The sequence below is a fragment of the Oryzias latipes genome, chromosome 20, assembly GCF_053564925.1.
Source record: "Oryzias latipes strain Hd-rR chromosome 20, Olatipes_Hd-rR_3.1".
Lineage (NCBI taxonomy): Eukaryota > Metazoa > Chordata > Actinopteri > Beloniformes > Adrianichthyidae > Oryzias > Oryzias latipes.
In genome coordinates, this window is record NC_136256.1 from 4834001 (window position 1) to 4856178 (window position 22178).

Genomic DNA, 22178 nt, shown 5'->3' on the forward strand with positions numbered 1-22178 from the left:
TTTCCTCTGGAAAACAATGAAAGTCCAGCTTTAGAAAATGCTAATCTGACTTTGATGATTCAACATCAATTTGAAATTATTAAATCTGCTGGAAGGATGACACAAATCGGAGCATCATCTACATCCAAACTAAATTTGATTACAGAATAAAAAAGAAGATTTTGGAAATATCTGTGTTATAATTTTTCTGCAGATCAACAAAAGCCACATTCTTGAAGCGTTCAGAGTCACAAGGCCACTATTCCCAATTCAGTTTGATTCAATAGTTATTAATTTTGCAAAATCACATTTAAAAGTATGAAACTAATATAAACAAAATAGTTAATATTTTTTAAAGAAATTTAGAAATACAGTTGTTATTGTCTGTCTGTATGTAAAGATCAAATAAAAAAGAATTAAACAGTCTGTTTAAAATCTGGTCTCACTCATTAAATTCTTTAACAGCAATGCAAGAAATGAAAACTACCAGACAAAAAGAATGTATGGGATTGCATAGGAACCTGATGAATAGGAATGAATATTGCTGTAAAATTAAACATTAGAATTTATTTTATTTAGATTAACAAGGTTTCACATTGATTCCATTCATTTTTATTTAATATTCGGAGGAAAGTCATTTCATTTAGTAAATGAAAAATAGTTTTCCCGTAATCAGGTGACACATAGGTGAAAACTGTAATAATTACCCTGTAAATGTTTCCTTTAATACCAGCACAAAGCAGCTTTTTTTTTTTACTTATAAATATAAAAAACTGCTTTACGAAATACTTTTTATTTGGTTAAAAATAGAAATCACAGTTGGTGCGATCAATTCAAACGTTGGAATAGATTTCCTAAAATCAACCCAACTGATTAAATATGTAAAAAGTCCTGCAGAGCTCTGGAGTTGATCATTTCAATGATTCACTGAGTAATTCATGAACAGAAGTTCTGCATTCAGAACAGACAAAGGGTTGAAAGACATTAAAATAGTAGGGAAGATGTTTCAAATGATGGAAAATGGGTTAGAGGTTAGTAGTTAAAAGGATCAGCTCACCTGAAGCTCTCCTGTTTCAGTGGAGAGAAAAACACTGGCAGACTGTGGAAAATGAGAAGCAGTCACTGACAGAGGAGGATCGATAAAGCGTTAGGAAACCTCCAGGAGGAGGGAAGTACAGAGAGAGGCAGGAAGGAGGGTAACAACCTGAGGGAAGTCCATGAAAACATACTGATGGAGTGACTCATGTAAGAAGATGAAGGCAGTCCTTCAGGAAAGTGAAAGAGGAGAAACGCGGCCCACTTCACACTGATGGAGGAGCAGCAGAGATTGATCTGCGGGCGCTACCTCATCTCCGAAGCTGCAGCCACTCTCACTAGAAAGATTGTTTATTTACATTTAGCAGTCATGGAAAAGAAGGGATGCCCCGTCTCTTTGTTAGGTTTCAAAGCACGACTGCAGTCTTCAGCCAGTATGAGTACCTTCATGAAGCAGACAGAACTGTTGATGCAATTCAAACTAGATCATATTCATTCTCAAAGTCCAACTTCTTGTTCTGTACTTTGTAACAGTCTGGGTCTGAGCACATTTCATCCCTTGTGCAGAAGGTGGTGGAATGCACACTTCCCTTCATTTAACATCCACCAATAAATCGAAGAAGAAAGGTTCCTCAATGGTCTGTCTTGTAGAGTACAATGTTTTCTGCAGTTTGATTTACATCGTCATTTAATTTGGGTCACAACTTGAGTGGATACGGACTGTCTGCAGGCAAGATATGGGCAAACCTGTACAAGTCATGAAGGTGGCTCACATAAAATATCAATGTCGTGGACCACTTGGCTCACATGCATGTCATAGGTACGTGTAACTTCACTTTATCCTTACGAATACTTCATGATTCACTTACCACATGCATGACAATGGTACATTGCATTTTGATGACGTCGCTTGAGGTACGATCTATAAGGAAATTGAAAGATGCGACCGCTCTCCTTCACGGGCCCGAATGACCCAAAGACATCACCCGTACAGGTCAACTTCCTGTTTGAGTGCATGTGACTAAGGCTTAATGGAATGGAGAATCCCATCAGCAAAAACCAACGTAACTCTGGGGTTCAACAGACTCGAGTATGGTACTTGCTGTTTGGTGTGAGTGCATTTCTAAAGTCCATGGCAGAATAAAGGCCCGTTCACATCGGGACGAATTTCGCCGGCGATTTTCGCAGACGTTTAACGCCTCGTGACTAAACAAAGGGCACCAATGAGAGTGTGCACACCGACGCGAAAGAACGCCACGCGACAAAGCGTCAAGAAAAAAAAACGCCTCGGGGTTCGTTTTTTTTTTTTCGACGCGTCGCGTCGAAATCTATTCGACCAATGAGAATGGCGCTATTGCACACGTGTCTGGAGCTTCTGAAGTTACAGTAAAACACAACTTGGGGGCGCTCAAACACAAAACTGCCTTGCTGAGCACACATACCAGCGAAGAAGATAGACGCCAAGTAGCGTCTACACTGCCGCGAAGAAATAATGACGGACATTCTTAAATATCTCCTTACCAAGTACCAGTTGGAGCTACTGATGCTTGAAATATTCATGTTTTCTTTGTATTATTCTGACAAGCGCGTAAATACTTGCTATCTTCTTCTGAGTGAAAAGCGACTTTAAGAAGCGTAAAGTTGCGCAGCGCCACCTTGTGTACAGGAGTATTTCTGTTTACATTAAGCGCCATCTAATGTCAGGGAATGAAATTGCATGTTCGCTCGGCTCACCGTCAGTGAAAATCGCCTGGGTGTGAACACAAAAAACGTGGCGAAAAACGCTGGCGAATAACGCCTGGCGAATATTCGTCCCGGTGTGTACGGGCCTTAACGGTTTGTACGAGCCAGGACAAACTGGTCACCAAACAGTTCATACACTCATCATTGCCTCATAGTTTGCACCATAGAATGAAAACCATGATAATTTAGGGCAGAACTTTGTAAATGAATAAGCTTGTTGGTTTTACTTGATATCAATGATAAAAATATTTTCATATTAAGTTAAGCTGCAACTGTACAAGGGCTCTAAGCACTTAAGAACTGGTTAAAATGAAAGGTCAATCTTTCTGTGTCTGCATCATCCATCTGTGGGGGGGGGGGGGGGAGGGGCAGGATCACTGACTGAAGCATCAGCTTATTGTAGAGTGAAGTAAGAAAATGTACATTACATTTGAACTTCTGTAAATTTTGCACTAACAGTTTTCAAGAGTAATGTTTTAAAATTCTTTGGGGAAAAAATGGTTCAGACTAGAAACTCAGAGAGAGTTGGAAAAAATAAGTATGTTGATTAACTCCTTCATGATTGGCTTTATTTCAAATTATCTAAAGAAATATTCTTCAGTGTTTTGTCAGTTCTAGTAATGCTAAATTAAGTGGAGTCCTGGATTTAATGGTACGTTGTGAATTAGTGACATACAGCATGAAGGAGTTAAGAGTTCATATAAAAGAAGTAAATACTGATAATGACGGTGTGCATTAAAAGTGAATAATTGGTGAGATTATTTTAGAAAATGGACACATGACATTTGCTGGTCAGAGGGTGTTCTGCTGTGAACCGCTGCTGCTGCGGGCTTAAGACTCCTTTCTTGCTCTGTAGGAAGCAGACCTCACAACCACGGCTGCAAGACCGACATTTATTTTCTCCCAGCCGCTCTGACCCTTAAGCTCGTTTTCAACACGGCTCTCAACTTGATCTCTGTCAAGCAGAATCGTAAAAACATTTCATGGCTTATTCAATAATTTAAAGGAGTAGAGTAGTGATGTAGAAACAAGGCTGGAACCCCGTTCACACACTTTCAACAGAGACTGGAGGTGGCAGCACACAGCTTTGAACACTTGTATGAATGATTACAAGGACCTTTCATTATTGAACAACTTTTAGAGAAAAAAAACCAAACGCCTACAGAGGAAAACATTTGTCTTGTATTTGGACTGATTTGTATTTAGGAGCACTTGTTGTTACGACTTTAGAACATGTAATGTATGGGAGGACATCTGCATTTTGGGGAAGTTTTAAAAACGGCAGCCTCTCATAACCATGCACTGATGCTGGTGAGACCTGGGCCGAATACAAATTCTTCCTCCACTCCTACGGCTCGACATCCCTCTGCCGCGAGGGTTAGCACTTACAAAAACTATTTCAGACAAACATACCCCTCGAAATGCCCCTACAATTGGAGGAGGAGGAAGAAGCCGTAGGGGGAGGCGAAGAATTTGGGTTTGGCCATGGTTTGCACCATATGAACCAACCTTAAGACTGGCTCTTCAGGAAAAAGACCACGAATGCACTAAGGCAAAACTGAAGAAACTTCAAGAGTATTTTACTGCAACAGTTTAATTTAAATAAGAGTCAACATAATGTAAATCGTCCTCCAAATGAACCTCGTCTACATAGGAAGCGAGCACCAATTGCTCGAATGTATAAAGAGATTTCTTTGATTTGTTAAATACTTCAAGCTGCCATAGGATTGTCTTGGCACATTTAAGGTTACTGTTTGTTGCACGTTTCGCCAACTTTTGTGATATGTGTATTGCACAGCTTAATATCAAGATAATCAATTTGGCATTTATTGTGGAGGCCTACTATGAGCCCAGTATTTTCCAACCCTGGTCCACAGGGAACACCGTCCTTGTATTTTTTCAATCCTGCTTTTTTCAAAGGCAGGTGTGTTTAAAAACGGCATGGTTGAAAAAAATACCAGGACGGTAGATGGCCTACAGCAGTGTTTTTCAAGCTTTTTTGAGCCACGGCACACTTTAACCTTGTCAAAAATCCCGCGGCACACCAGCATCCAAAAAAAAAAAAAAAAAAAAAAAAAGGAGAAACTCAGTCTGTATTGATCTACAGCCCCTCTGCAATCTGACATGCATTTTTTTTGTAATTGTAGCACAAAAAGCTGGAAGTTGCAGCTGTTTTTTCTAAAAGATGTAATAAAAGTTAAGTTAAAAGATTTAAAATCTGTTTGTGTATTCGTTGTGGTTTCAAGACATCAAAAGAAGACTCATTCTTATCAAAATGTCTTTAATAGAATCAAATAAACACAAAGAAAAAAGTCTTTTATGTTCTTTTATATTACTCTTTTATATCTACTCAGTGTTTTATCAGGGCCTGTTTGGATGAACAAAGGGCTGATATCCTGGAGATCAGTTAATGAGGGCAATTTCCCACGGCACACCTGACCATCGCCCACGGCACACTGGTTGAAAAACACTGGCTTACAGGACCAGGGTTGGGAACATTGACTGAAAAAGAGAACTGGACTAAGCAACTATGAAGTCACCCACAAAAAAACGACTTTAATTCCGGTTCCAATGAAATCAAGTCAATTGAGTCGCCATATTACTGTCAGTAAGCAGTGATTGGTCAGAGTCACTGAGTCCAAATTTCTATAGCAACCACTCTGGCCAATCAGGAGTGAGGATGTTAGACCATCACATACCTACCACTGAAAGTGGGCTTAGGAGATTCAAATGCTTTGAACGTTCAGCATGATACCACGTACTTCTATTAAGGCATCTGATTGGTCAGGTTATAACTTAAATAACTTGTAATAAAGAAAAAAATATGAAAAAAAAGGATTATCAGGAACATGTTAAAGTAGCAAAGCAAGAATGGTTATTTTGACATATTGGACAGAGTAATAGCTGTTCATTTCTTTATTCTAGAAGTCTATGAGATTTTTGGCTTCTTGAAACCAGAGGGCACTTCCTGTTTGGAACGTGAGGGGGAGGGGTCACTCAGTCCAGTTTATTTATACAGTGAATGGTTGGGAAACACTGTGCTAACCAAATTTCAGTCAAGGATCAAAGCACTGAAGCAGACCTTCAACAGAATCAGACTAAAGAGGGTCCAGGCGGCATCATTTAACCCAACAAGATCTTGCTTTGATCTTCTGCCACGGTTAAAGTTTGTATAATGGATGTCATGTAACATGCTGAGATGGGTGAACAGCAAACACCTTAACACCATGTCATCTAAATGTATATCCTCCATGACATCATGAAGTCTAATAATCTATGTATCCATGTCCAGGGCAGTCCTGCATCATTATCTTAAAAATAAAATATATGCAAACTTCCAACATGAAGGACATCACTTCAGAAAACTGATTAGAGCTTCTCCTCCTGAACTAACTTCACTCCTTCACGTTCTCCCACTTCCTCCTCCCTTCTTCCTCCCTTCTCTGTCTAAAAGTGATCCTCACATCCCATTGCCTTCTCCAGTCAATGAATTTCATCATGCAGCGAGTGTGTGTGCCGGTGTGTGTGTGTGCCGGTGTGTGTGTAAGGAGGAAGCAGCAACGTGATTGTTGCATCAGTTCCAGATTTCTAAGAATAGAAGAAAACAAAAAAATAACTGCATGTGGAGAAGGAAGAGTCCAAAACAGCAGATGAGGCACAACAACACGGCTCTAGATATGATCACATGACATCGCCTCCACAAACTCACATTACAGGAGCTGAGAGAGATTCTTTTTTCAGCTTCCAGTGTTCCAAAAGACCAGTTTGAATCAGAGTCCAGGTTCATTTTAGAGCTTCTAGTCATTGTGCAATAACTCCTGAAACGGATCTCTGCTCTCATCCTGAACGCTGGATTTCCATTCTGTGCTATTTTTACAGGTGCTAAGCTCTCAGGCTGCCTGTTTTAGCGTGTGTTTTAGCAGCTGCAGATTGGTGCTTCACTGCTGGACTGTGGGAGCCTGACATGCTAATGGAGATGAAGATGGAGGATCAGAGGAGATCTAAATCATCTGATGCAGTTCAGCTCTTTTTCTGTGGTTTGAGCTGCCGCTTGAAGGTCAAGAGATGATCGAACAGACTCAAAATCCTTCATGACTCCGTCTACCCCAAACACAAAATCTGATTCAGGCTATGTTGCAAAAGTTTTTTGACTTACTTTCACTTACTGGTTCTGATATTTTTGTTCTCCCCTTAGGGCTACCATCAATTAAGTGACACACACCCACACACACACAAAAATCAACAGCTTTTGGCCAAAGACACCTGTTAACTCAGTCAAATTCATACATATGAAGGACTTTCCTCTACTTCAATTCAGCCTTTTAAGACTTTAAATCTCCAAATCAGAGGTCCTTTCTGACTTTTTTCCCAGATTGCTTTCAGAAACCTTGATTTGCATCAGGTGAGGAGCTGACACAGATGCACGACTTCACTGCAGGTCTGAGTCAGTTTTACAGAAAGATGAAGGCTTAAGAGGAACGCTGTCAACCTTTCTGAGAACTGTTTTCAAGCAGAGCTGAGATTTGAGGATATTTCCATCTTAAAAAAGGGGAAAATGTCACTTTTCAAAAAGGAAAAAATAAAAAATAGATTTTCTATTAAAGCTGGAGCTTGGCTTGCTACTCCAGCAACCTTTTACATTCAATTCATCTTTTGAAGAAGAAACTACTCATTACCAACCTACATCTATCAATCAATTCCTTGCCTTTTTGCTGGTCCTTTTTGGTTGTGACAAAAAAAAAAATCCTCCACTTCCATCAAATCCTTTCCTCTGTGTCCTCAAGCTAATTTCAAACATGAACGTCATGAGGGCGGGGCATCTACAAGTCATTCAAAATCATTTAAACCATGAGTGAATACTCGATTCTGATTGGCTGCTGGGTGTGATACCACACCAATAATGCACACCTAAAAAAGAAGTTCCTGTCACATTGACTGAATCACTGCACTGGCCTTCATGAAAGCAACTGTCCAGCGTGAAGCGGAGGACGGTTCAGGCTTCCACGTCATCCGTTAATTTCTGATAATGCACACCGCATCGTGCATTATCCCTTACTTAATGTCCTCCTCCTCTCCACCCATGAACCTCCTCTTTGGTCTTCTTCCAGACCTCCTTCCTCATAGCTCCAGCCTCAACATCCTTTTACAAAACATCATCACTTTTCCTCATTTCAACGGGTCCAAACATATCCTTCTGCTTCCCTGCATGGATCTCCAGAACATCTACCATGATCTGTTTCTCTGATGGATCCATTCCTGATTCATCTTAGTCTCTTCCAAAGAGAACCTCAAAATCTCCATCGCTGCAACCTCCAGCTCTGCCTCCTGTCTCTGCATCAGGTTGTACTCAGACTGGAAAAATCAGATAGTCAAGACCAAGTCCACTTAATTTGGTGAAGTGGACTTTCCTGCTCCGGACCAAATCTTGTAAACAAAACTACGTGACTAAAGATCTCTTCAGCAATTGGCCAGGAATTATGAGGGCGGAGCAAAGCAGCTAAAGGCAGAATTTATGGAAGTCCTGCGCTTTGGAGTCCTTGTTGGGATAATTCACTTTTTCAAACTTTATATTTCCCTGACCATTTTGAACATCTATCAAAGTCGGGTACAACACCTTTTACTCTTTTGGTGCAGCGGAGGCATGCTGTTTACTGGCAAGAAGACGACAAAGAAGGTACGCTGTTAAGTGTTTAAGACGTATAGATTGTCAAGAAAACAGTGAGAAGCAATGTGTATCACTTTCAAGGAGCCTGCATTCATCTGACCACATTTCAACGAGTTGCCGTGTCTCATCGTTGTGGTGTCATGGCATTGTTTTAAGAGAATTCTGCTAAGGAAGCTACAAGGTAGCTTTTTGGATGATGTCACAGCAGCGCCGGGGGCGTCCCGCGTAACGAGTCCCAGAAAAGCATGTAAAAAAACATTTTCAGCCGTGTTAAAATAAACATTCTAACAAATACACAGCTGGAGCCTTTTTTCTGTTTGATAACACAACAATCCTTGAGAGAACATCTTCATGGATCTTCTGTCCAAACTTTTATAACCGTTTTCTGTTTTCATACACTTGATCTTGCTGACCGTGACTTATCAATCATGGGGTGCCTCAAGGATCTGTTCCTGGTATGTTTTGGATTCACTACGGACAGGAAGTTAAACCTTTTCTACTGAACTACATTCTGACACTCTTTGCTTCAAGTCTTATAGCTTCCTTGACGTCGTTACTGTTTTAAAAGTTCAAGTTCCAGAAAGTAAACTTCACAAAAACCGGAAAGTTGGCTTCCCGTTTGAACGCTGAAGTTTCACGACCTGAAACAAAGACCTCTGCTTTGTGATAGGAGCAGCGTGGAATTAACCAGCATCTGCGCCAACAGAAAGGTGGGAAAAGATAATTAGATCAGTTACACTGAAGGCTCAAAAGACACAAAGTTAAATCAACACCTTTGTGAAGCGGCTTTCACTGCAGGATGCTGCATGAATCTATAAAACAATCATCAGTTTAGCTGTGATTTACAGCGACAGTGATGCTGTGGAGAGGAGCTGATAGCAGCAGCAGGCGATGCATCATTGCCGTCTTAATGAAGACATCTTCTGCTCCGAATGACTTCTGGCTTCATATCAGAGTTTTGCTGTCGACCTTTTCCCCCTCCATGGTAAGTTTTATGGAGATGAATAAAAACCTGTCTGCTTGGCTCCCCGCGAAGAGCTCCCTCTGCTTCTAACAGAGTTTTATCTGCAGCGCTGATGTGTTTGAGCGAGCTTAAAGCCGGGAAGACACCGGAACCTGCGGGGCGGCCGGGCGTAAAAGCTGAAAGAAAGGTGCTGGATTTCTGAGAGTTGCTGTGAGGAAGACGGGGGATTTTCATGGATCGGAGGCAGAGGAAGAGCGGGAGGAGGGGAGGTGACGCAGGCTTCCACGCAGGGTGCTGGCCTACTTTTTAGTTTGGCTGGTGTCTGGCTCAGGCTTCCCCAGATCTCTGAGCTGCAAATGCGTCAGAGGAGGGGGGGGGGGGGGGGGGGGTTGTTCTCCAGCATCAGGAAGCAAGACTTCAGAGAACTCTGACTTCCTTAGTGATTCTGACATTCCAGAAGAAACCTCAAACAATGAGATTACATGAGGAGCTACTTTTGCATTTTTACAGACACAGCGGAGGTTGAGATGCTGTTCGACCCCCGGGAGCTGTAAAAGGCTGGAGGGGGGGGGGGGGGGTGTCGGGCACTGACCTGCAGGAACATATTTCACAGCAGATGTGGCGTTTCATCTCTATCGAGCCGAAAGTGAGCAAAGACAGTGAGACACTAGGATGCAATCATCTGTGAAAAACGGCTCTTCTGAGAGAACGAAACACATATCCAAACACACAACTACGCACAACTACACACAACCACGAACACTAATTAAAGTGATGAAATGAAGCCAAATCCCCAATAACACCTCCATTGTGAGGTTGTTTCCTCAAATGCGAGGCCTGTTAAAGGCTCAAATGCAATCTGTGATGGAGTCAGATTCTTGGTGTTTCCTGCCGTCATGGTCTTCAGAGAACCTGATGGGCACCTTAGTGAGTTCCACACTGAAGGATGGAGAACATCCACTCAGGATTTTGAGGGCTGCTTCAAAACACTTCAATCCTCACTGGTGGACACATGGCGCTCAAAGTTGTTTTTACAGTCAATGACTTCTTAGATGGTGTAGTGGTTCGCAATCACAGCTAGAAGACCCTGGTCTGTATACCAACTGGTTTCTTTCTGTGTGAAGTTTGCATGCGTGGGTTTTCTTCATGAACTTCTGCTTCCTCCCACACTCCAAAAACATGCTTCGTGGGTTAATTGGTTGATCTAAATTGTCCCTAGGTGTATATGTGATTAAGTGTTTGGCTCTGCAATGGACTAGGAACCTGTCCAGGGTGTACCCAACCTTCACCCAACAGTAGTTGGGACAGGCTCAAGCAACGCCCCGACGCTGAAAGACATTCAGCGGCTTTGGAAAAAGGATGGACTTCCTAGAGAGATTAGAATGCCAGAGGAACCTAAAACTCAACTGCCCTTGAGGATTAGGACAGAAGATGAGGATCTGATCACGTTAGATGCAAAGTTTGACACTAAAAATCAAATGCTCCATCTTGCATGGCGACACATTTCAGGTGCAGTGCGGACCAATCCAAAACAATACCAAAGTGTTACAGCAATAATCCCGCTGTAACAGTACACCCCGTTTTATTTAGTCAAACCTGTGTGTGAGTCAGCCTGCTGTACTCAAGCAGAAACTCAATAAGGGATTTAATTATATCTGCATGTTCATGTAATTTAAACCTTAATCAATGAAAAGAGCAGGAGAACGGGACTGTAAAACCCCTCAGCGACATGCCGTGACACCTTTACGGCCTTCATCAATCCACGTGTTTACAGGATGTTATCAAAGTGGTGAAACGTTTCTCACCAAAACCAAGGAACCTGAGGAGCAGGCACACGTGAGCAGGATTAGAGAGAAAGGATTCAGTGTATAAGTGGAGATAATTACTTTTACTTAATTAAAACTTTAATGTTCCAGTTCAAACTTTAATAAATAATCCCAAATAGTTTTACTGATCAGTTCAGTTTAGTCAGCCTGTCCTTGTAGGAGAAATGTGTTGTTCTGTTTAAACCACGACATGGATTGTCACAGCCAAGATGAATCCCAGCTCTGATGGTTACTCAAAACTCCATGAGATCTCCTCTTCATCTTCCCTTTACCCGGTGTCTCCTCCTCCTCCTCCTCCTCCTCCTCTCTTTGCACTCTTTCACTTCAGCTTTACATTTTTGACGTCTTTCTTCTCTCACAGTTCTCTCCTGTGCTCATTAAACAGAGCGAGCCGCTTCAGTTTGTCCTCTTTGCAGCAGCGATCCATCATCTTTACTCCCTAACTAACTTACAAAGGAGCACACACACACACACACACACACACACAGTTGTGCATAGACTCACAAACACAATTAGGGGTAAATATGACTTGTACACCCACACGCAGCACATTAATTCACAGCAGCAGAGAGAAAACACACAAAAACTGGAAGAATACAGAGACATGAAGCTTCACATCTAGATCTGGACTATAACAGACAGCAGAGAACAAAAACTGAAGCTGCAGCACTTCAGATGCTGGAGGAGCAACAAACCAGATGAAACCGATCTGATTCAGACTGCTTCTGCCAAACATGGGAGTTCATCAAACTTTGATCACGTTAGCTTTGACGGTAGACGATGCGACAGCAACGTGAAAAGAAGAGATTTGTTCATATTTAGAACATCACCTTTTCTAACAGCTTATACTCACGATGTTGGGTCTTTAAAATAATTTTTAAACCTGTTTGGGTTTCGATAAATGAATGTATATTTTATTGTATACCCCCAGTCGGTCTTCGACCTCCCCATTCACTTCCATAAAACGCTGCATGGATGTAAATTCCCAGTGAATCACCCACACCACCGCATGGGTTTTTGCAGCAGATTGAGTGAGCAGCATCTTCATCCTCATCCTCATGTGTTGCTTTAGGAGTGAGAGTGGGCGTGCCGCAGAAAGAGCTGCTCACAGAGGCGGCTTGTCACAAATCGATGGCTGCAGTTTCATGAATATCTGCAACTTTAAAAAGCTGTGTGAGATGCAGGAAGTTTGCTCTCACACACAAGCCTGCAAAGAACAAGAGGTCAGATCTTGCATGAAGTAATTGAGAAGAAAGATGCTTGCTCGAGCATATAATGCTGCAAGAAGAAAGAGGATCGTCAATGAACATGGAAATGCAAAAAGAAGCTTAGAGTTTTGTTCTCATAAGGAGGAAAACAAAAGTAGGGCATTTTTTCTTACGCACAGTTCTGCAATAAATAAGCAGTTGGTTCTCATGCACAGAGAGCATGAGAAAGAACTTAGTAATTGTTCTTAGAGACTGGGATGTACGACAAGAATTTATACAAGAAAACCAGAAACCATGGAGCAACCATCACCCATTTGATTTATTTGGGAGAGTTCTCTGAAATGAACGTCTATCAGCAGAAATATTCTTCTGCATTGAAACAAGATCTTACTGATTTTAAGTAGTAAAAAGGGAAAGACTTACATTTTCTGCATGTTTCTTTGTTGGCTTTTTTTTTGCTTCACTCGTGTTTTTAGTTATTGATTATGTCTCAAAATAAATGCCACCATAAGGGGGCCCAGTCCAGCGTTCACAAGAGTGTACTGGTGGAAATTGAACTGTTAGTGGAAGAAGATGAAAACAAGTTTGTAGGCAAAGAGAGAAAAGAAAAGACAGGAGTGGAGAACCTAGAGCAGAAAGTTTAAATATAGGAATTATGACAGAAACACAAAAGAGTTGTTTGACATGAAAAAAGAACGGCAGAGAGTGAGGATTGGATCAGACTTAAATGGACATGTAGGTGAAGGAAACAGAGGAAATGATGAAGTGATGGAGAAGTTTGGCGTTTGAGACAGGAATGCAAAAGGACAAATGGTGATGGACTTAACGTTGGGACAAAAAAAACATTTATTCAGCCACCAATTGTCCAAGTTCTCCCACTTAAAAAGATGAGAGAGGCCTGTAATTGTCATCATAGGTAAACCTCAACTATGAGAGACAAAATGGAAAAAAATCCAGAAAAATCACAGTTTGATTTTTAAAGAATTTATTTGTAAATTATGGTGGAAAATAAGTATTTGGTCATCTACAAACAAACAAGATTTCTGGCTCTCACAGACCTGTAACTTCTTCTGTAGAGGATCCTCTGCCCTCCACTGGTTTCCTGTATTAATGGAACCTGTTTGAACTGGTTATCTATATAAAGACACCTGTCCACAACCTGAAATGTCACACTCCAAACTCCACAATGACCAAGACCAAAGAGCTGTCTAAGGACACCAGAAACCAAATACCGTAAATTCCGGACTACAAAGCGCACCCGATTACAAGCCGCACCTACCCATTTTCACGTGTAAAATTAGTTTTATACACACACAAGCCGCGTCAGAGTACAAGCCGCGCATGTGTTAGGCGATATTGTCGTCCTGACAGATCACGGCCAGCATCCCAGAGTGAGTGCAATTCATTAGCACATTGTGGGTGGTGCCAGTTTTGCCTCTGGCTCATGTATTTGAGTGTATCGACATCTGTCAAACAGCATGGACCTATATTCTGTTCACAAGTTCCTCAGTTATGGTGTTTTTATTTCATTTTTTTTTTACTTATTGACAATCTAGGTATCATACATAAAATTACAAACAGTAACCATATAATCAACATTACATCCCTCAGTTATGATGAGGAAATTTACATCCGCGATTCCACATTTCCCATGAGTCTTAGGGGCTAAAGGCGGAGCCAATACCCGGCTCGCCATACTGTTGTACTTGTTTAAGAATGAGTATCAGCAGTGCATGGAGGGGTGAACGGGTAAAGCTCTCCTTCCGCTTGTGTCGCGGCAGCGTTATGGGAGTAACAGGGCTGGTTAAAAAACACACCGGTAAAATACAGCAGCGGCGACTGAAAAGCGCGCGCCTCAGCGTGATACGCGCGCCTCAGTGCGGCGCGTGCGTCAGAATTCAGAAGCCTCTGCGCTCCGCTCCCGCCCCGCGCGCTCCTTGTCTCCCCTTCCTATCTACTCCGACACCTCTGGCCAGGGCTGCTTCAAGGAGGAGCACTTCGTCCCCGTTGCGCCGGTGGACGGAGCAAATCGTTTCTGTGCAGAGCAATCGGACTTAAAACTGTACGTTTTGTGTATGAGGGGCGGATGCGTTGTTACGTGTGGGAGCCTTCAGACTGCCATCGGCCCCGCAGCTCAATCAGCAGGAGAAGATGTCTCCAACTCACACGGAGGCTGTGAGTTTTTCAAAGCAAAATTCCGCTTTTACGGTTTCCTTAGAAACCGTAAATGGAGTGTAAATTCACTCCATGCGCTGTTCTCTCCGTCACGCAGCAAACCGGCTTTTCCAAACCCGTTGGTGACGGTGGACTTTTTTACGCTGCTTTTAACGATTGCTTTTAACTTGAAAGCTTCATCATATTGTAGCGGCGATCACGTGCACGTTGGGTCTAATGGCCCCAAAGGATTCTGGGATGCGGCCGGGCATGCGTGTTTCATTTTGTTGAACCATGACTGAAGTGTCTAAGACCTGAAGTCAAGTCCATGCTGTTTGGCTGCTTAGAGGTGTGTTGAATATAAATGTCTTGTGCTTGCTGTTAGATAAAGAATACAAACTATTCACTGAGGTCGAAAGTACGTACATGGCGGCCGCTAATTAAATCCATAAATTAGCCGCGTCACTGAATAAGCCGCAGGGCTGTAAACGCAGGAAAAAAGTAGCGGCTTGTAGTCCGGAAATTACGGTAGTTGACCTGCACCAGGCTGGGAAGACTGTATCTGCAAAAGGTAAGCAGCTTGGTCTGAAGAAATCAACTGTGGGAGCAATTATTAGGAAATGGAAGACATACAAGACCACTGATGATCTCCCTCCATCAGGGGCTTCCTGCAAGATCTCACCCCCTGGGGTCAAAATTATTACAAGATTGAAGAGCAAAAAGCCCAGAACCACACTGGGGACCTAGTAAAGGAACTGCAAAAAGTTGTGACCAATGTTGCAAAGGCTACCATCACACGCCGCCGCCGGGGACTCAAATCCTGCAGTGCCAGACGCTAAAGCCAGAACATGTGCAGGCCGTCTAAAGTTTGCTAGAGATCATCTGGATGATCCAGAGGAGGATTGAGAGAATGTCCTATGGTCAGATAAAACCAAAATAGAACTTTTTGGTAAGAACTCTACTTCTTGTGTTTGGAAGAGAAAGAATGCTGAGTTGCATCCAAAGAACACCAGACCTACTGTAAAGCATGGGGGTGGAAACATCATGATTTGTGGCTGTTTTCCACCAAAGGGACCAGGACGACTGATCCATGTAAAGAAAAGAATGAATGGAGCCATGTATGGTCAGACTTGGAGTGAAAACCTCCTTTCATCAACATAGAAGATGAAACATGGCTGGGTCTTTCACCATGACAACCATCCTAAACACACTGCCCGGGTAATGGAGTGGCTTCCTAAGAAGCATTTCATGGTCCGGAAGTGGCCTGGTCAGTCTCCAGATCTCAACTCCATAAAAAAATCTTTGGAGGAAGTTGAATGTCCATGTTGCCCAGCAACCACCCCAGAACATCTCTGCTGTAGAGGAGATCTGTATGGAGGAATGGGCCAAAATACCAGTAACAGTTTGTGAAAACCTTGTGAAGACTTACAGAAAACGTTTGACTACTGTCATTGCCAACAAAAGTTATAAAGAAAAGCCATGAGTTAAACTTTTGTTATTGACCAAATACTTATTTCCACAATAATTTACAAATACATTCTTTAAAAACCAGATAGTGATTTTCTGAATTTCATTTCTCATGTTGTCTCTCATAGTTGAGGTTTACCTATGAATTAAATTTACAGGCCTCTCTCCTCTTTTTAAGTGGCAGAACTTGGACAATTGGTGCATGACTAAATACTTTTTTCCCTGCTGTATAGAGAAGGAAAAATGATGTCAGGATTCCTGTCATTTCCTCGTGTGTCATTCTATCTGCATGAGCTGGTCAGAGTTTCTGACTCCTCAACTAGTCCCACCTCCCACTCACCTGCAGCTAGTTTACCCATCACAATGTCAACAGCAACAAGATCCAGTTCATTCTCCCACTCAGGGCCAGATTGTCAGTTGACCTCTCGCTGGTTCCTCATGCCTGTCTGTATGTCAATCTAGCCTACCTGATGTGTGTGTGTGTGTGTGTGTGTGTGTGTGTCTATTACTAACCAAGGCATAAACTTGGACTTATTGAAATTAAAATTGAAGAAGAACTTTTCCCACATGTGTGCTCCTTTGAAAGGCACATGGCCCGCTTGGACGCTGGTTTAAAGATGAGGTAAGCTGAGGGGAAAACCTCTCAAGAATTGTCTAGACTTGTCTTTTCTGCTCATCTTCCTGGACTTGGCTTTAAGGTCAGAGATGCAGATCAATGAGCTCCATTTGAATTAAATCAAATAATCAAACTTTTTTTGTAGCACACTTTTCCAACTAAAGTAGCTGAAAGTTCTTTAATAATAAAAACATTTTTCAGTTTTAAAAAACAAAAGCAAGACAAGAACAAGAACGAAAATCACAACCCCCCCCCCCCCCCCCCCCCACACACACACACACACACATAAGGAAGCACAGGAGGAGCATCTTGCTCAAAAGGAAAAGGCGCCTGGGACGGAGAAGGCTAAAAAGACTTCAGCTGTCTGGTTGTTCATTACACGCCATGCTGCTATTGCAAGCATAGAATTCATAATACCAACTAGAGCTGTAATGACTCAATTTAGCAACATTTCAACTCACATGATAGTTTGTGGTTGTCGATCCGATTCATAGTCGATTTTGGTTCATTTTGAACGATCCTATTCTCTGACCTAAATGGATCCAGATCATCTTTATCCAAAACTTCCAGCAGTGAGACTCAGACAGAAATTCCTGCTACTGAACAGTGAAGTTTTCTGGATTCTTGGATTTCTTCCAGATCATCAAGTGTAAATAAAATCTGTGTCCAAACAAACAAGTAAACTAGAATGAATGTCAAATCCATTCACATGTTAGTTTGCTAAAGTTCACCACTGTTGTTTTTCCATCCAAAGAAGCCAAAGGGAACATTCTTAGAACATTCTAGACACTGGATGGTCACATGACTTTATTCAAAGTCTGTCCACACATTGAACTGGAATGATGGACAGATCTGTTTTAATGACATCACGTGTGTGTTTTCTGCTGTGATGCACTTGGTGTTTTTACGTTACAGTAAATTAAACCTACCATGACTCAATCCAAATGTCGCCAAATATCAATTTATGTCATTATGAAGCGATTCTTTTTGATGGTTTAGGTCGATTTGATTCCATCAACAACTTGTCAGGTCGATCTGGTTGGATAATAGGAATATCAATTAATCAAAAAAATCGTTACACCCCTACTACTGGAATAGCTTTGAATTCAGAAAAATCTGTAATTTTGAAAGAGTAGCACAACTTAATTTTGTCACCTTGAGTTTACTTCTTGTGTTTCTCTGGCGGTAGATAACCAGATCAGAGCATTTACTCTTCAAAATAAAACTCTGACTTAAAACAAGTCTCGCTTAACTTTAGTTGGTCAAGCTCAATTTGGGGCAAGCCCTGTCCCGATCTGTCAGTGCCCTCCTGAACCACTCTAATATTATACATCAGTACTAAGGTGGAACCAGAACATAACTTTCTGCAGCGGAATCTCTTTAGACCACGGGTCTTAAACTTATGGAGAAATCTTGTGAGAGCCGCCATCTTGAAACTCTGCTTTACCCTTCAGGTCACACACTGAAGAAATGATTTTCTGTCGTTCAAGAAAAATTATCATGAAAGTTTTTCAAGAGCAAAATAATTTAAGAAAACATTAGAATTTTTATAAAATAAGAATTCTTGGTAAGACCTTTTTTCTTTCCTCACTGGCAGTTTTTTGTTTGCTAAATGAAAGAAAATCTGCTGGTGGCGCAAGACTTTGACTGGTTTCTAAGAGGCCTGTTTTTGCAGTGCATGACTGTGGCCAGGTGACCACACGCTCTAAAAACCATCCAAATGTTAAACCAAGACCAGACCTGCGTCTTTAAAAGACCATCTCTATGTTGATTAGGAAAATGCATTCCTCTTTGTGTGCATTTTGTTTGCTGTTTTTAGTTTTTGTGCAAATGTGTGTTTAAAGTGGAATATAACCAGAGAATGCTTTGTGTCTGGTTTACCTGAACATACACTGACAGGTGCGAGTCTGCTTTAAATACAGACAGACAGACTCTCATCCTTCCGCTGGGATTGGCTGAGAGGCTTCTGGTGCATGATGGGAACAAAGTGAGCAACAGTGAGGTGATTAGCTCGGGTCGTCTCGATAATGAGACCGAGTGTGCGCAGGACAGGTGGTCAGTCAGCTCACAGGTGTTCATCTCCATACAGGCCAAGTGTGTGTGTGTGTGTGTGCGTGTGTGGACACACTGCCAGCTCCACACTTTGGGAAAAACCTCAAGTTTTTTATTGTGTGCGTGTCTGTCACACCTGTCTCTGTATCAGCGCCAGTGCCTGCCTTCCCTCCTCCATCAGCCGCTCCACACTTTTCGGATCTTCTACTTTCCTGTTGGCCCTAAAGGCATCGCGCACCCGCCGCAGCGCGTAGGTCCTGCAACACAAAAACACACTTCAGCTCCGTTCCAATCCATTTACAGAGAAAGAAAAATCAGCAATAAGAGGCACGAAGGGAAGACATAAGGTAATAAAAACTGTAAATATGTGCTGCAGAGGCGCTGAAAGCCTCCCAGGGCTTTAAGAGAGCAAACAACCGACACACAAACACATGAACACCACAGGTGTGGAGCTGGACGGGGATGGAAAACCTACAAAAAGACAAATTAGTGCAGATGAGAGCAAAGCAAACCCAAGGGCAGTTTCATGAAACAAACAAGATCGGTGGAAGAAAAGGTAAACGTCTTTTCTATGGATCGCCTTTGAAAAACAAAGCGTCTGACTGCAGTGACAGCAGCTCCATTCTTAACAGCAACAGCATAGAAAAGGTCCGAGTCCCTGCAGCGGTTTGAACACCATCAAGGTTCAGATTAGTTCTGCTCTGCATGACATCCAGGAAAATAAGGATGCAATACCCGTAAATACTGTAGGAGATGAACCCAGCAGCATTAATGCCAAGATTCTTCTTTGGTGAATTTATCGCAGGATAAGAGTCGATCACACGAATACAGAGCTTACTGCCGGATTTCCTGCATGTCTGTGGTTTATATCAGCTGGTCAAGTCATTTTGAAAGATTCATTTCCCCTTCAGGTCGTGTCACACAGCCACTACGAACATTTAGCGCATTTTCCAAGTATGAAATGGAGGTCTTTTGGGATGCATGCGTGACATACGTAATTCATGAGTATTTGTTGCGTTTATCATTCGTCAATCGCGCAGATATCCGTTGAGGGTTTCGGCCGATGGGTCTTTACGTGAATTCGGTTTTGAGCTGTTCAAAATTTTCGGTTGGTGGAGAATTATGCAGTTTTCGTGTATTGTACGTAGTTTATATGCAATTATTATGCAAATCTTACACAATTAAGTGATATAGCGAGATGCATACACAAATTTGTGGCTTTCCACGACCAATCCACTTATTTTATATCTCATGGACTATTTTTACGCATGTACCACCGACGTATGACGTTTATAGACGGCACACATGTCACTTCCCGATCTGTGATTGTGAGTGTGTGTCTGTCTCTGTGTGACCCTGCGATGGACTGGTGACCCATCCAGGGTTTGAGATTACAGGGTGCAGCTCACCTTCACCCGACACTAGCTTGGATTGGTCCCGGCAACCCCAAGAGAGTGTGGTAGAAAGTCGGTAAGTTAGGGGGACAGCAGTTTTCAAGGTTGGCGTTTTCAGTAGTTGATTTTTTGAATTGTAGCGATTATTTTTGTTAAATTCAATCTTTTCCATACTATGAGTGGAACAGAAGTCTTCAAATGACAACCACTTCTCCAGACTTCCGTGTGTGAAAGCAAACCAAACCCGATAAAGTGGGGAGATTTGATAACATTCCTGCCCATTCCAATTACTACACAGGAATGTCCCAGATAGAAAAAAAGCAGACAAAATTTTCTAGAAAACAAATCCACATTTAGCCAGTCACACAGTGGAGCTTTTGTCTTTTAGATTAATACTTCACAATAGCAGCAGAAATCAGCAGGATTTTCAGCCTGCACAAGTTATTAATGTTTTTTGTTTGGGAAAAGATTGGTGGCTGTGTTTTTCTGTCATCTCTGAGCCTTTCATTCCTTTTTACATGGATAAGTAAATACATGTAAATCATGATATTTACTTCGGTAACACCTTTTCCCTCCTTTTATGTCTTTCCTTCCCTTTCTGCCTTTCTTCATGTGCCATTTCCTTCCTCTGACCTTCTCCTCAGTCTGAACTCATCTTCCTCATATCATCCTTCATCACTCACGTTAATCAGTTCTGCTCCGACTTTACTGGTTCTGTTTTACATGCCGAATGAGGCGGCTCTGACAGAACCAGGATGGATGGACCTCCTGTCAGAGATTTTCCTGCCAGCTGTGACGAACCATCAACTCCTCATCAGCGGCTCCTGCCAGGAAACATCAGTAGTTGTTCATCTGTTCTCTGGCTGGAACCAAAACTCCATTTCCCACAATGCAGCTGGGTTTATTCTGCTATGGCTCAGCTTGCAAAAACAGAATTATGATAGGATTAATAAGAAGCGGTGGTATGAAGCTGTGATTATCGGCTAAATGAGCAGCAACTCCTCGTGCTCCCCACACAAATGACTTTTTCATGAAAGCTCTGATAAACTAAAACCGTTAGCTTGTGAGCAAAACATCAAAGTCACTGTTCCGTCATTCAGCTTTTCTGGTCTTTGTTGATATACCTATTCTGAGCTCATCACTCTGTAAAGGCTTTTATAAATATTTACAGTAATGCAGAAAAATTTTACTTTAAAACTTAAGGAATAAACTATAAAAGATGGACGGTTAAAGCTGTTCTAGCTAAAAACAAAACGATAAAAATGTACTTTTATTCTTAGGTGAGTCTTTGGTTAACTTAAATCAGCACCGCTGTAGTCACTGACCGCATTTGAGAGCAGGGCCGAGTGAGAGTGATGTCATCCATAAAGATGACTTACCTCCTGCTTCAACCAAATGAGGTCAACCCACCATTTCTCTGTGATACAGACATCACCATATTATACTAAAAACCAGACGACGTCAGTTAGCAGCGATTGGGCCGAGTCGGTCTGGTTCAACATTTCTTTGGCAACCACTCTGGCCAATCAGGAGAGAGCTTTTTGGAAGGCCACACCCTTTCCACTTGAAAGTGGGCTGGGAGAATCTGTCAAAGGATTCAGATGTTCAATGTGAAACCACATACTTTTGAGGCATCTGATTGGTCAGTTTACAAGTTGCAGCAAAATGATCATGAAAGAAATTCGGATCATCAAGAAGATGTTAAAAAAAAAGTTAGACCAAGAATAGTTACTCTGACCAATAGTAAGACTGAGTCTATGGGATTTTGGCTTCTTGGGACCAGCAGGTACTTCCTGTTTGGGACACTGGGGGGAGGGTCCATTTCTCATTTACAGTCAATGGTTGTAGTTTGTTTAAACTGTTAAAGACACATTTGTCCTCCTGTGTCCATCATGTGGCCGTGGCTTGGCCGAAAAGTGGTTTCTGAAGTGAAACTGGGAAATTTACGTGAAAGATCTCACCAGAAATGAATCAGGATGAAACTCTGTCTTCATCATGGAGGCAGAGACTCTAAACCAGAAGCTGCTGGAGTCTCCACGAATTAAGTTAACGTTCTATTTGCCGTCACGCCCTTA

The 22178-nt window shown here is 42.0% G+C and overlaps 1 protein-coding gene across 1 annotated transcript in view; it reads right to left on the reverse strand.

The window, feature by feature from the left end:
• lyrm4b (LYR motif containing 4) overlaps positions 1-22178 on the reverse strand; it is a 42065-nt gene that overhangs the window by 12361 nt on the left and 7526 nt on the right. The window contains exon 2 of the mRNA XM_004080814.5: positions 18846-18966. Coding sequence (XP_004080862.1) covers positions 18846-18966 — 121 coding nt within the window. The remainder of the gene's footprint in view (positions 1-18845; positions 18967-22178) is intronic.